This window comes from Polistes fuscatus, unplaced genomic scaffold (assembly GCF_010416935.1).
Source record: "Polistes fuscatus isolate 324 unplaced genomic scaffold, CU_Pfus_HIC Scaffold16, whole genome shotgun sequence".
In the NCBI taxonomy this organism is placed as follows: domain Eukaryota; kingdom Metazoa; phylum Arthropoda; class Insecta; order Hymenoptera; family Vespidae; genus Polistes; species Polistes fuscatus.
The window spans coordinates 3,394,639-3,409,204 of NW_025113064.1; the positions used below are offsets into that span (position 1 = coordinate 3,394,639).

Genomic DNA, 14,566 nt, shown 5'->3' on the forward strand with positions numbered 1-14,566 from the left:
TTAATGTCTTATGAATAATGTTAATAAATTAATTAAGTGTATATATGTATTTCTAAGAATAATGTTTATTCCATTTTCCTAGTATCTTATTAAAAGTAAAATATCATATGCATGCATTTACATTATATTGTATTTCTTATTAAAAAAAAGAACTACTTATATTTCTATTACGTACGAACATTATAAATACATAATATGCGGTAGGAAAACGTGATTGGTAAAAATTGGAGCTTAACCACGTGGAAAGAGATGAAACGTTCGATGTAAAGAATTTATGGTCATCGGCTGAACGTCTATAGTACAACATACTTATGATCGAAGTCGAATGTTTGAAATATACTTTAATTATATAATATTATGCGATAACGTTTTTTTGTATAATTTTAATAAAAATATATAATATTCAAAAAATTTATATTTCTCTCCAAAATGTATAAAATTGAATTATTTGTAAAAGATCGTTAATAAAACACTTACCAATTTGAAAAATGGAAAGTTTTATTAGTTATTACGTGCCTGCTTATACTTCGACTCGACTGTGTTGAAATTGAAACGCTGATTGGTTGATTGTCGTACGATCTATCTTATATCCGCCAATGAGAGCAAAATAGAGGGACAAAACCCAGGTTCACCAGCAATATGGCTGTCAGTATAAATTTGATGCCTCTAACATGCGTTTCTCTCCGAAATATTTGGCAAATGGACTCACTTTTATTAAATTTTCATTAAATGCGCGATGTGATGTAACTTTTGTTCAATTTCATGAGTGGGAAACTGCGATGAGGGTTAGTTGAAACCTACAACAACGGAAGATTATTATTATATTTTTAAGTATGTATACTCGATAATACTTTTCTATTTATTTGCGTGTCCATATTGCGCCTTTATTATAATATTTCATAATACTTTGGAATAATTATTTATCTACAAGATAGCGTTAAATTATTATTTATTATCGCTTTCTACGTGTCATTGTTATTAACGTAATATTGCATTATCGATGATATATTGAAACAAAAAAGCGTCCAGCCTCCCCCATGCCCCTCCTTTTTCCTCTTCCTCCTCCTCCTCCTCCTTCTCCTCCTCTAGTTATGCTTTAATGTGTTTGTCTCCACCCCAGTATTATAATTAATTCTTTCATTCCTAACATTTCTAACAACGATTTACATTCAAGTAACAATCATTTTTTTATCCAATATTTTACATCTATGACAAATAGAGAGTTATTTTGTTTTAGCTGTATTTTAACTATTTGGATAGTATAACATCATTGTTGAGCATTTTATGATTTGCATATGCAAACTCTGTAAAAATAAAAGTAGATAACACTTCTAGCGATAAATGACCTTATTAAAATGTATTATACATTATGAAAAGTAATGGAATTGTTTTTTATCGTTTCAGATATCTTAGGCGGTTCTTAATTGCAACATAATCATGACATCGAGGTAACATATTTATGGTGACCAGAATTAATTTTATTAATGATTCAAATTCTTTCAATTTCTCTGTCTCTCTCTTTCTGTGTTAATGTTAAATGTTTGATATTGCTCTCACTCTCCCTCTCTCTCTCCGTTTCTCTAGGTTGGATAGATTATTTATATTATTAGAAACTGGCACAAATGCAGTAACCAAAAGAGCAGCAGCCCAGCAACTTGGAGAAGCACAAAGATTACATCCTCACGATCTTCATCATTTATTAGCTCGAGTTTCGACTCTTTTGAAATCTCCGCAATGGGACACAAGAATTTCAGCTGCGCATGCAGTGCAAGCTATACTTACACAAGTTCCTCCATGGAATCCAGACCCGATAGAAAACAAATCGTGCCAGGGTATTCTTTTCTTTCTATTCTTTTCTCTTCGTTAAAATTTGTATACATTTGTATTAATTTGTATTATTTTTTATTTTATGTACCAGTTAAAGATGAACCAAATGCAGACAAACAACGAATGACTAGTAATAAATTGACCTTGGAAAATTTTGATATGGAAAAAATATTAGCACGTAGTTCTCATTTGACTGGATCAGAGGGAAGCGAGTATGATTTGATTGTACCGGAAGGTGAAAATATTAATCTACAGAATCAAGAGAAGAAATTAATTACAGAAAAATTAGGTTTAAATCCACGATTAACTGGTATTGATACGTCTGAACTATTTACTTCGGATGATCTTCTACCTGCGGTATGTTCTCCTGTTTCTGAAACTTCTCTTAAAATACCTATTGAAGAAACATTGAAACAACCAGGCGGACTTAGTAGAAGAGAAATGAATAGAGCAAGACGCAAGGTATCATCATTATTATTATTACTATATTATTTTTGCGTTATACCATTTTTCTTTGTATCATGGAAAAATAAATAAACATTATTTTAATTTTCAGGCACGACAAACGGTGTCAAAACGATCACGAGAGACTGACGATCCACCGGATAACGCATCAACACCGGATACGATAGTAAATAGTTGTGGAGATGGAGGAAATAAAAAATTTAAATTAGAGGAAGTGATCTCATCAAATACAGGATCTATTGGCAGTGCATCAAACGAAATTGTAAATGGCGTGCCAGATGGAACTGGTTGCTGGCCAGAATCTGTTATCGACTGGCCCTTAGAATCATTTACAGAAAATCTTTGTCAAGATTTATTTAGTCAAAAGTGGGAAGTACGTCATGGTGCAGCTACTGCTTTGCGAGAACTTGTACGTCTTCATGGAAAAGGTAATAACTATATATATTTTCTTTCTTTTTAATTTTTAAAAGATATTTTTATATTTAAAGTATAATATATAATATATATTTTTATATTAATGTGTAGGTGCAGGAAAGTGTCGCGATCAAACAATAGAAGAAATGAAAGAAAGCCATTATCAATGGGTGATCGATGCAGCATTAAGACTTTTATGTGTCTTAGGTCTCGATCGTTTTGGTGACTTTGTATCGGATCAAGTAGTTGCACCTGTTAGAGAAACGTGCGCACAGGCACTTGGTTCTCTTTTGTTGTTAATACCAAAAGATAAAGATGATAAAATTACTAATAATGGCATTATGGGAATAGTTTCAATCATATTGAAACTTTTAGAATACGATGAATGGGAAGCTAGACATGGTGCTTTGCTAGCATTAAAATATTTATTGGCAGTACGTGATGATCTATTAGATGAAGTATTACCAAAAGTATTTCCTGCTATCATGAAAGGTCTTTCCGATCCAGTAGATGATGTAGGTGCAGCAGCAGCAAGCGCACTCATACCAGTAGCATCAGCTTTACCAAGATTACTAAAGCCCCCAGAATTGGAAGCAATAGTGAAACAACTTTGGCAATTACTACGTGAACAGGACGAGTTGGCAGCTGCATGCAACAGTTTTATGGGTTTGCTAGCTGCTATACTTTCTTTGCCTGCTGCACGTGCTTCTATTACACCTCAACCATTATCACAGGTATTTGATAATTTCTTCATATTCTACAATTTTATTATTATGATCAGCAGGTAATAATATTTTTATTGAAACATTTTTATAGGTATTACCAAGATTATGGCCTTTTCTTAGCCATTCAAGTTCAAGTGTACGTAAAGCTACATTACAAACATTACAAACATTAACTGGAAATGATGGTAATCTGAGTGAAGATAAGAAAGAAAGATGGGGTTTAGGAGGTGGAATCATATTACAACAGGCTTTACGTCATGTATTTCAACGTGTATTAATCGAGCATGTTACAATGATCCAAGATGTAGCCGTATGCGTCTGGGAAAATCTAGTCATACAGAGTGATCTTGAACTTCTATTGCATGCGGCCTGTCCCTTAGTTAGCACATGGCTGTGTTTGACTATGCAACCGGAGCATGTGCCATTTAATCCAAATTTATTAATGACTGTGGCTTGTCCTGGCAAGGGTACAAAAAGTAACCATCAAATAGGCGGTAACTGCGATGCGATACAATCAGACTGCAGTAGCAATGGTGGAAGTAATAATATTAGTGGCAGTGTCAAATCTTCTACAGAGCTAAAAGTATACATTGGTGGAATTGAAACTGTAGCGCAAAGTCTCAGACATGCTAACGTGGTACAAGCACGTTGCAAGGCAGCTCGGATGCTTGGACTTTTATCTCATTATATAGTTCAACCAGCACCAGGTGTCATTTATACACCAGACATTCCTAGTCCAGCTGTTTGCTATGCTAAAGTATTACTACCACATCTTTATTCACGATCAGCTTTACAACGGACTGTCGCTGGTCTTACTATGTCTCATTGGGCTGTCGTCGAAAAAACTAAACCACCTGTTATACCTGATATACTTCAGTATGAAAATATTTTATACATTTATAAATTTTTATTGTTATTTAAATTTAATCATTGATGATAATAATTCCATATTGTTCTTTTCTTTTTCTTTTTTAAAGGGATCGACTATTTCAATGTTTAACCGAATGTATATTTTACGATGAGATAGCTACATCGTTTACACGTTTATTACACGAAAGTCGTGATTACATAGCAACATTGAAACATTATAAATTGAATGTACCCGTAGAAGTAGATACGTCTGGTGTACTAACTTTCGATCAGATCTCAATACTCGCTGGAAAACCTATTTTAGAACTTTGTGCCATCAGTAATACAACTGGATCATCTAGCACAATGCCAACTGTTGCCGGTAGTAATGGTATTGGAATTAAATTGAAACCTAAATTAGTGGAAAGTTTAGAAGAAAGAAGACGAGCTTTGGAGGTTGGTGCTGCTGCAACAGCAACGCAACAACAATCATTAAATATTATGTCGATGGCTGCTTTGGCAGGAGCTGCTACTATGTTACATTGTTTACCAGAAACTCCACAGCCATTAAATCCAATCGTTAAACCATTAATGGAAGCTATCAAACGTGAGGAGAACGAAGAATTGCAGAAATTAGCAGCTAAACATTTAGCTCATCTCGTTGATCTTTGTGTAAATAGGAATCCTTCACCAAATACAAAAGTATACATTTCTCTTACTTTAAAAATTAACGTTATTGATTGATCAACAATTTATTTTATTAATCTGTCATTTATTTATTAAAGATATCAACTAATTTATGCACATTTTTGTGTTCGGACACTGAATTCACACCAAAAGTAGCAAACATAAAAGACAATGATACCTTTGATGGTATTCTTACGTTAAGTAACAGGCATAAACACGCAGAAAGAGTAGCTTATAATCGTGGAACAGGAAGTGGAACTGGTAGTGGACGTGGACCAGGTAGGCCACCAATTACTGAAATTCCTTTAGAAGAATTACTTGCTTGCGAAGAACCTGAAGCAAAAGCTGCTAGAACACGACGTCGTGGAGCTACCTTAGCTCTTACATCATTAGGTATACAAATATATATATATTTTTTTTTTCTTTTCTTCATTAATCATCAATTGTTTATCAAATACAATTTAAATTTGTTATTTAATCGATTTAAAAATAATATAGCAAAATTATTTGGTGCCGAATTACCTTCACGCTTACCACACCTTTGGGATTTAATTTTGCCAAGCATATTAAGAAAAGGATCGAAAGATCCTCTTCCTAAGGATTCCCAAGAGAAAGCTAATCAACTTATTTCTGGATTACAAGTACTTGAAATTATGGCACCAAATTTACATTCTTCTTTACTACCACCAGCACTCGAGTGTTTACCTCGTTTGTGTGATTTATTAGCACACCCTTATAAAGCTGTTAGACATATGGCAGCACGATGTATAGCTGTATTAGCTAGTGTGGATGCAGATAAGGTAGAAATTCTACATATAATATAAGTTCTTAATGTTTAATAATTATTGATATATTACTTAGATATATTTATTTCAGGCAATGCAACATGTAATACGTAGTGTAATACCATTATTAGAAGCTAGCTGTAGAGAAAGAAATCAATCTAAAACTCTTACAGCTCCAAATGAAATAGATTTGATGAGACAGGGTGCTGCTGAAGCATTGGCCTGTATTATCGAAACCTTAAGTGTCAATGTCATTCCATATTCGGTACTTTTTATGGTACCTTTGCTTGGTAGAATGAGTGATCAAAATCAAGCTGTTAGATTAGTTTGCAGTGCAACATTTGCAACATTAGTACAATTGTTACCTCTTGATCCTGGTGCGATTGCGGATCCACCTGATTTAATGTAAGATATCGATGATGTTATTATTTCTATGTGTCAAATTTTTATGCGCCTTTTGTTATAAAATAAATCAAATATTTTTTATTCTTGCAGAGAAGAGAAAGCTCAAGAAAGAAGATTTTTAGAACAATTGTTAAATCCTCGCAGTATACCAGATACAGAGTTACCAATTCCTGTAGAAGCAGAATTACGTAGTTATCAACGACAAGGATTAAATTGGTTGAATTTCCTAAACCGTTATCACTTACATGGTGTTCTGTGCGATGATATGGGTCTTGGAAAAACTTTACAAACTCTCTGTATATTAGCATTGGATCATCATCGTAATACACAGGCACCACCTAGTTTGGTAGTGTGTCCACCAACCTTAACAGGTCATTGGGTCTATGAAGCAGAAAAATTTTTCCAAAGTCAGGATCTTTCAGTTATTCAATACGCTGGTACACCTCCGGAACGTGAAAAATTAAGACCACGCCTTTTACAACACAGAATGGTTGTAGCAAGTTACGATATTATACGAAAGGATATAGAATTCTTCGAAGCACTTCAATGGAATTATTGTGTGCTTGACGAAGGTCATGTGATAAAAAACGGCAAGACTAAAAGTGCACAAGCAGCTAAACGTTTGCATGCTAATCACAGGCTAATATTATCTGGTACACCAGTACAAAACGATGTACTTGAATTGTGGTCTCTCTTCGACTTTTTAATGCCAGGTTTTCTTGGTAGCGAGAAACAATTTGCGGCTAAATATTCTCGTCCTATTTTAGCTTGTAGAGAACCTAAAGCTGGCCCTAAAGAACAGGAAGCTGGTGCTCTGGCAATGGAAGCTCTTCATAGACAGGTAAATTATATTTTATAATTTTGATACAATTTTATGTATAAAAGTTTATGATATATTTAACAAAATGTATGTATATATATATATATATATTTCTTTTTGTAGGTATTACCATTTTTACTAAGACGAAATAAAGAAGATGTATTACAAGATTTACCACCTAAAATCACGCAAGATTATTATTGCGATTTATCACCATTACAACGTACTCTTTATGAAGATTTTCGTACACGACATTCTGCTGCCTTTATCTCTAATGTCTCATGTGCATCTGCAAATGATCCTCATGGTGGTCACGTCTTTGAAGCATTACGTTACTTACGTAACGTATGCAATCATCCTAAGCTAGTATTAAGTCCAAAACATCCTTTGTATCAAACAGTGAGTAATAACACGTTTAATAACAAGATTTTTATAATTACTATTAAAATGGATTACTTTTAATCGTAATTTTGATTATTAGGTTTGCAATATGATGAAACAGCAGCAAACTACTTTAGCTGATATCGAGCATGGAGCTAAGTTGCCAGCTTTAAAACAATTATTACTAGACTGTGGTATTGGACAATCTAATCAACAAAGTCGGAATTTAGCATCAGCTAGTTCCACTAATGACAATCAACATACTCAGCAACAATTAGTGAGCCAGCATCGTGTTCTTATATTTTGTCAATTAAAAGCGATGCTTGATATTGTAGAAAAAGATTTACTTCGAGCTCATCTACCAACAGTAACATATTTGCGCCTTGACGGAAGTGTGCCAGCTACTCAAAGGCATTTCGTTGTTTCTCGTTTCAATGCTGATCCTTCTATAGACGTTTTATTATTGACTACTCAAGTTGGTGGTTTAGGATTAAATTTGACAGGCGCTGACACCGTCATTTTCGTCGAACACGATTGGAATCCTATGAAGGATCTTCAAGCAATGGATCGAGCTCATCGTATCGGCCAGAAGAAAGTTGTCAATGTGTATCGTCTTATAACTAGGTCTACTGTTGAAGAAAAAATTATGGGATTGCAAAAGTTTAAATTACTTACCGCCAATACTGTGATTTCTACAGAAAATGCTTCTTTGGAAACTATGGCTACTGATCAAGTACACATACTTTCTTTAATATGAACTTTTTTTTCTATCTTTATATATATTTTTCTTTTTACTCGATAACAATTATATTCTTATTTACAGTTATTGGACTTATTTTCTTTGGACAATAGTAAAGGGAAAAAATTAGAGAATCAAGAAAATATTGGAGTATCTAAAGTATCTTGTGTACAAGGCGTTAATCGGTCAGTACTTGAAATATTACCTGAACTTTGGGAACAACAACAGTATGATGACGAATATGATCTTGATACGTTTTTAACAACTTTAAAAGCTGATAGCCAATAACCAGCAGCAACAATAGAAGCAACGCTTCTATAATAATCACGATCATCGTTGATTACATTATCTATTTCACAAGTATAATTAAATAATAATTGTACATAAATTATAATAAATGAATTCATTATAAGAAAGAAAAAAAGAGAGAGAGAGAGAGAAAGTGAGTGAGTAAGTGAGTGAGTGAGAGAGAGAGAGAGAGAGAGAGAGAGAAATCATCGTTGCATACGCCATGTCAAATGATTGAATAATATTAATTGATTATATTATTAATTGACAATCGATCTCAAAAAAATAATGATCGACTTATTGTTAGATAGATAATAATAGTAAAGTGTCTGTTCTTTTTTTTCTTTTTTATAAAACGCGATACGGACGTAGTGACATAATTTATAAAATTATAATATTAATGACGATGATGGTTAGAATTATTATAATTATGTAATAGGATAAGTGAAGTTTTTAGTTTATTTATATTAATTTATAAAAATCTCAATACAATATTAAAATTTCATATTTGTACTAGCACGTAACACCACTAGAAGAGGCGTGTCATTATATTATAGTTTATATATCGTACACTAAGTCCATAAAATTATACAGCAATTATGATTACTAAATCTTTATACAAACTTTTTTATTATTTTCTAATTATCAAAGAAAATGAGAGAAAGAGAGAGAAGAAAAAATTTACAAATTTCTATCTTTAATGCTTTGTTTCCTCTTTCTTATTTTGTTTCTTTTCTTTTTATCTTTTTCTTTCATTATCGCGTAGGCATTATTATATATTATATATTATATATATATAATTTTATCACGTCTTGGATATATTAAAGTGAGCACTGCGATGATCAATATTATACATTGTTGTTTCGTGTGTGCTTTTACGACAATTCTGCTTCTTTTCTTCATTTTCTTTTATAAAATTTCCATACAAATTATAATAATAGTAATAATAATAATATTAATATTAATAATAATAATAACGATTTTATAGTTTACTTTTATAATCAGGATCTAAATTTCTTATAGCAAATATATTATGGGGATCTAAATGAGCTTTAGCGGCACGGTAAAGAGAAACGCCAGCTTGTCCGACAGCTTCCGGATAATACGAAGCTCTTAATTTACCGACACCGTGATGATGAGATAAAGAACCACCGCTAGCTAATATTTCGTCTCTTGCTGCTTCTTCAATCTGTTCATAAGTTCCTACTGGATCTTCCAAGCCAATATACTTTAATCCCATATAAAAATATACGCAACATCCCGTATCATAGGTTTGAGTTACACGACAAGATATCATGAAATGTTTTATACCTCGCGCATTACATTCTTTAGCTACTCGAGATTTGACGTTACAACATAAGGAATAAGTACGATTCCATGCAACCGATGTCTCAAATGATTCTGACACCACGCCATACTCCAAACCTAGATCACGTATATATGCAATAACAAAAGTCAAAGTGTAGCCACGTTCGCCGTTGGTTTCTCCAGCAGCTATACCATTATATAACTTAGCAATGTTATAAATCTTTTTCTCCTTAGCTGCAATTTCTTCTGAAGAGTCTCCTTCGAATAAAAGTGTAGCCACACAAATTCTGTCCCACTTAAAACACTTTATCGTAGTTAAATATGTATGTTTCAAGCTATCTAATATTGAACTACCCCAACTTGATTCAGGACGTAATATCTGACCAAATTGAAATTGCTCATTGTCCATAAGTCGAATACTAGATGGTTGGCAACGTTCCTTGGCTACCTGTAAACAGTTCCACAAGGATATATTTATTTGAAATTTAAATGAAGAGAAAATACATGTATTATTAAGTAAGAAAAACAATCTCCTACCATTCTCATTGCCGCAAGTCCACTCTTGAAATCTGGGAATACTATACTACCGTATTTGGTTACCCTTGGCAAAGGTCGTACTTTAAAAATAACTTCTGTAATACAGCCCAATGTACCTTCGCTACCAAGTATTATATGATCAAAGTCTGGCCCACAAGATGAACGAGGGACTAATGATCCTCGTTCTAATGTAAATTCAACGTCTTCCGTACGACCTGTGACCATCCGAACACGTATTACGAGATCTTCGATATTTCCATAAGTATTCTTTTTCATACCACTCGCTCTGGTTGCTACCCACCCACCTAAACTGTTAAAACAGTCAATATGAATATGTATGCATGCATATCATAATACATTTTACATTGAATAACCAAATCAATTAATTTATACTTTAGTTTCTCTGTCTACCTGAATAATTCGTTATAAACATAGATATACGTATTTAATATTATTATATATTGACACAATAGAGAATGATTAATGATAAATAAATTGACTTATTTAATTATTTCAATCAAAAATCATAGAAGACTAGCTTGACCTTTGAAACGATACGTGATATATAATTATATCTATTTTTTACCTTGAAAATTCGTAAGAATCCGGTTCGTGGCCGGAAGTTAAACCCTGTTGACGTAATTCACGTTCCAAATCTTGTCCAATTATACCTGTTTGTGCACAAGCTATTAAATTTTCCTTATCAATCCATAATATTTTATTCATTTGCGTGGTATCTAAGGAAATAATCGTTCGACGTTCATCAACCGGACACCAAGCAGCACCGCTAACGCTAGTTCCACCACCAAAAGGAATGCAAACAGCTTGATATTCAGCACAAATTTTTACAATTTTGACAACATCCTCGTGACATTCTAAAAGAGTAAAATTATGTATGAGAAATATAATTACAGTTATTATGTAAGAATAGTAAATACACACTCCAAAGAAAAGAGTATATAATAATCTCTTACTAGGCCATAGTACAATATCCGGTATTCTTTTGAACATTCCATACTTAAGAATAAAGATTTCTCTTAAGGTATGACCATGCGCTCTGACCAATCGGTCTATTCCTTTCAACGAATAATCGATGTTAAGCCTTTTAATGGATTCTATTAATTCAGGTGAAATAATTGGTTCGGGGTAATTTCTTGGTATATCTTGCGATGTAAATTTAACTTCAAACTGTATGTTGAACACATCTTTGACCCATTGAGTAAAATATGGCAGTTTTTTATTACCGATAGGATATCTAAACATAATAAAATAAATTAAAATAAGAGAAATAAGATTTTTATAGAAAAAATTATTATCTTTAACGATATAGTTAGATTTCTCTTATACCTATCTCAATTTATATTCAAGTTTATCTAACTAATTTATAGAGATTCTAGATAATTTCTAGATTTTAATTAGAAGCTCTTCATTTATTGTAAATGTAAACATTTAACTCAGAAAAGCCTTTTTTATTCTCCAACATTCTAATTCGATTAGTTTAACTATTTCTCTACTATTGGCTGAAATATAAAAAAAACTTAAAACAACTTTCCATAGAGAAAAATATAAGAATATATTTTGAATCTTATCTTTTTCTTTTTTATTTTTTTCAAAGTACGTTACCCATACCAATGATTTGTATAAATTATACATTTAAAACCTTTTTTATTTCCTCCTTATTTATACATATACGCATATATTACATGTATTGTATGTATATAAATGATTCAAATAAGCAACATGAGTTTGTACTATTATTATTATGGCTATTAGCATAATCATAATATGGTTCATTTAGACTTTGTAACAAAAAAACATACAAATTAATACATTTTGTAAAAATAAAAGAACAAAAAAATAATACATGAAGTATTAATTTTTTATATATTGTAAAATGTTCAATGTCAGGCTTAAAGAATTTATTAATAGTAAATTATATTAATGTTGGTGACAACATTTAGAAAATTTCATACTTCAAAAAACTCGTCAAGAATTCTCAATATTTACATAGAATCATAAGATTCTAATTTATGCTAATGAACTTGCGGAACAAATAGTAAGTGAGAGGCACTTTAAATATGATCAAAAGAAAAAAGGAAGGAAGAAAAAATGTTTTTACAATGAATTTCTATGTGAGTGACATGTTTACTTATTAAATATTGCTCATTAAGTGACTGTGTTATCATACAAGATGACACTTGTAAATGAAATGTTCTTTCAAATATTTAAATATTTTTTTAAACGTAATTCAATTTTTGATCACTAATATTTCTCTTATTTTTTTTGTATGAAATTTTTCTATGCGTGCAAACACATTCTTTAAAGTAAAATGATCTAACTGCATTTTAACGATGTCATTTAAAAAAAATTAAAAAAGCATAAAAATCTTATTAAAAGAAAAATATCAAAAGTATAAATATCTTATTAGCGAGATGATGTAATTTTTTTTACTTATGTTTAGTTTGTTTACTTCGTAAGACTTCTTTTTATCATAAATGATATGCATGCACGCAAAATGTCATTTCAATATGTTTTTTTCTTCTTTCGTCATAACAAGTGAATTATCTACTTATCCTCAAATAAATAATTATGTTTGATAAACATTATAAATAGTACCTGGAGCCAGTGAACTCGATAATATTATTGTTATTAAGAAGAAATTGTGAATCCTTATAACCCCAGCCATCCCACTTTAAAATCTCTTGTCTGAAAATCAATTAAATGATAATTATTAACAATCGTATATATATAAGATCAAATAATAAAATATTAAGTATAATAAAAAAAAACACACAACACACACAACGTAAATAAGGTTTAGTAGCATCAATATTATTTATTTTCTTTTTTTGCGAACACTGCTTCATTTATGTTGTTTATATTTACACATGCACACATGTCGGGTTAGTAAATAATTATCAACGAAAATAACCGAAAGTTATCGAACGTAACCGATGTTTAATGATACGAGGGAAAACATTATGAAAGAAACAAACAAAATGTGCAATAATTAATTGATTATCAAGCTCTTGAAAGAAAACCTTCGTGACAATTACAAAAAAACCTAATCTTCTTGATATGAATGAACGTGTCATTTTGTAAAGAATTAATTTTGTTCTACGTGTGTGTGTACTGAGTACGTGTATGAAGGCATACATATGTGCATGGAATATGTTAAAATAATATATATAAAAATCCATCTTATGAAAAATTTAACCTTGGATTAGTTATAAGATATACACGTAGTAAATAAAAAAAAAGGAACGTAGTTAAGAAATAATGTTTATAATTTAAAAATAATGACTTTGAATTTTGATCCAAGATAACTATAGGTGATTAAATGTGTGTCACAAAAAAACTATGTTAAAAGCTTAATATTTGTATGAAAGAAATTTTAGGCGTGGTCTAAATTAGATGATAGTTTTCTATGATTGTAACCAGAACGTTTCTGTGTGTTTATAATAAATTTATAAAAATAGAGAATGAAAAAGAAAAAGAAAAAGTGTTATATGCGTGGAAAAAGAAAACACACGTGTGACTTAGCATATACACACACATACACGCACATACGTACACGCATGCAAGTGTATACGTATAAACACATATATTTTACCTGTTTTTTGGTACAGTCGGTTCGGAATTATTATTTGATTTTTTCGTCGTCGAAGTAATTGTTTTAACTGCATTCGACATGTTGTCAATGAAAAACGTATCTCTTTATCCCTGTCTGAAAATGCAAGGAAACGTACGATCGAAGAAAACGTGTAACCGCTCGCTTAATTTATCGTAAATACAATAAATTTTTATCTAATCAGTAACCTCGTACTATTTCTTGGCGTCGTACCTCATGAACGGTAAGAATCTTTATTACTGACACGAGCACCGGTACAAACAGTTTTAAATCAATAGAGCCCCCGCCCGACGCACACACCGAATATCCATAATGCTCCCCGCCTACTCTCGAATCACCATTTGACCCGAATTAAACCGAATTTAACCGAACTTAACCGAATATTACGAAATCGAGGATAGCGCTCTCAAGTGTTAACTCAATGTATTATTTTTTATCTTATCGACTGAGAAAACTAGCAAATAATTAACAAATGTTTTTTTTATTTTATTTTTTTTAAATGGGAAAATTACAAATTTTCTTTAATAGACATAATCATTACAATTTTCCAATATTTTTGTATTTATGTTTTAAACATTACAATTAAATATTTATGTTATAAAGAACGAAAAAATTAATTATTTTTTTGTTTTCTCAGTATCGATCGAAAGTACATTGATCGATCGGTACGTGATATAATAAATCTTCTCTTTTTCAAATGTAAAT

The 14,566-nt window shown here is 31.5% G+C and overlaps 2 protein-coding genes across 4 annotated transcripts; one reads left to right on the plus strand and one right to left on the minus strand.

Annotated features, from left to right (window-relative positions):
* Nucleotides 1-623: 623 nt before the first annotated feature.
* On the plus strand, nucleotides 624-8,638 carry LOC122514880 (TATA-binding protein-associated factor 172). The gene is made up of 15 exons (XM_043631980.1): nucleotides 624-831; nucleotides 1,405-1,448; nucleotides 1,585-1,832; nucleotides 1,919-2,289; nucleotides 2,384-2,720; nucleotides 2,818-3,440; nucleotides 3,523-4,307; nucleotides 4,409-4,982; nucleotides 5,066-5,360; nucleotides 5,466-5,767; nucleotides 5,844-6,157; nucleotides 6,248-6,998; nucleotides 7,101-7,376; nucleotides 7,459-8,091; nucleotides 8,182-8,638. Exons 2-15 carry the CDS (start codon nucleotides 1,438-1,440, stop codon nucleotides 8,383-8,385), a joined length of 5,724 nt encoding a protein of 1,907 aa, XP_043487915.1. The 5' UTR covers nucleotides 624-831; nucleotides 1,405-1,437; the 3' UTR covers nucleotides 8,386-8,638.
* Nucleotides 8,639-9,180: 542 nt separating this feature from the next.
* LOC122514902 (alkyldihydroxyacetonephosphate synthase) lies at nucleotides 9,181-14,164 on the minus strand. 3 transcript variants are annotated; one of them, XM_043632036.1, is made up of 7 exons: nucleotides 14,075-14,164; nucleotides 13,844-13,957; nucleotides 12,847-12,936; nucleotides 11,205-11,485; nucleotides 10,817-11,105; nucleotides 10,231-10,540; nucleotides 9,181-10,141 (listed from the first exon to the last, which is right to left on the minus strand). In XM_043632036.1, exons 2-7 carry the CDS (start codon nucleotides 13,921-13,923, stop codon nucleotides 9,368-9,370), a joined length of 1,824 nt encoding a protein of 607 aa, XP_043487971.1. In that variant the 5' UTR covers nucleotides 13,924-13,957; nucleotides 14,075-14,164; the 3' UTR covers nucleotides 9,181-9,367. The 3 variants fall into 3 exon arrangements, with proteins under 3 accessions (XP_043487971.1, XP_043487972.1, XP_043487970.1); XM_043632037.1 differs by having other exon boundaries at nucleotides 14,050-14,155; XM_043632035.1 differs by having other exon boundaries at nucleotides 13,844-14,160.
* Between the last annotated feature and the right edge of the window lie 402 nt (nucleotides 14,165-14,566).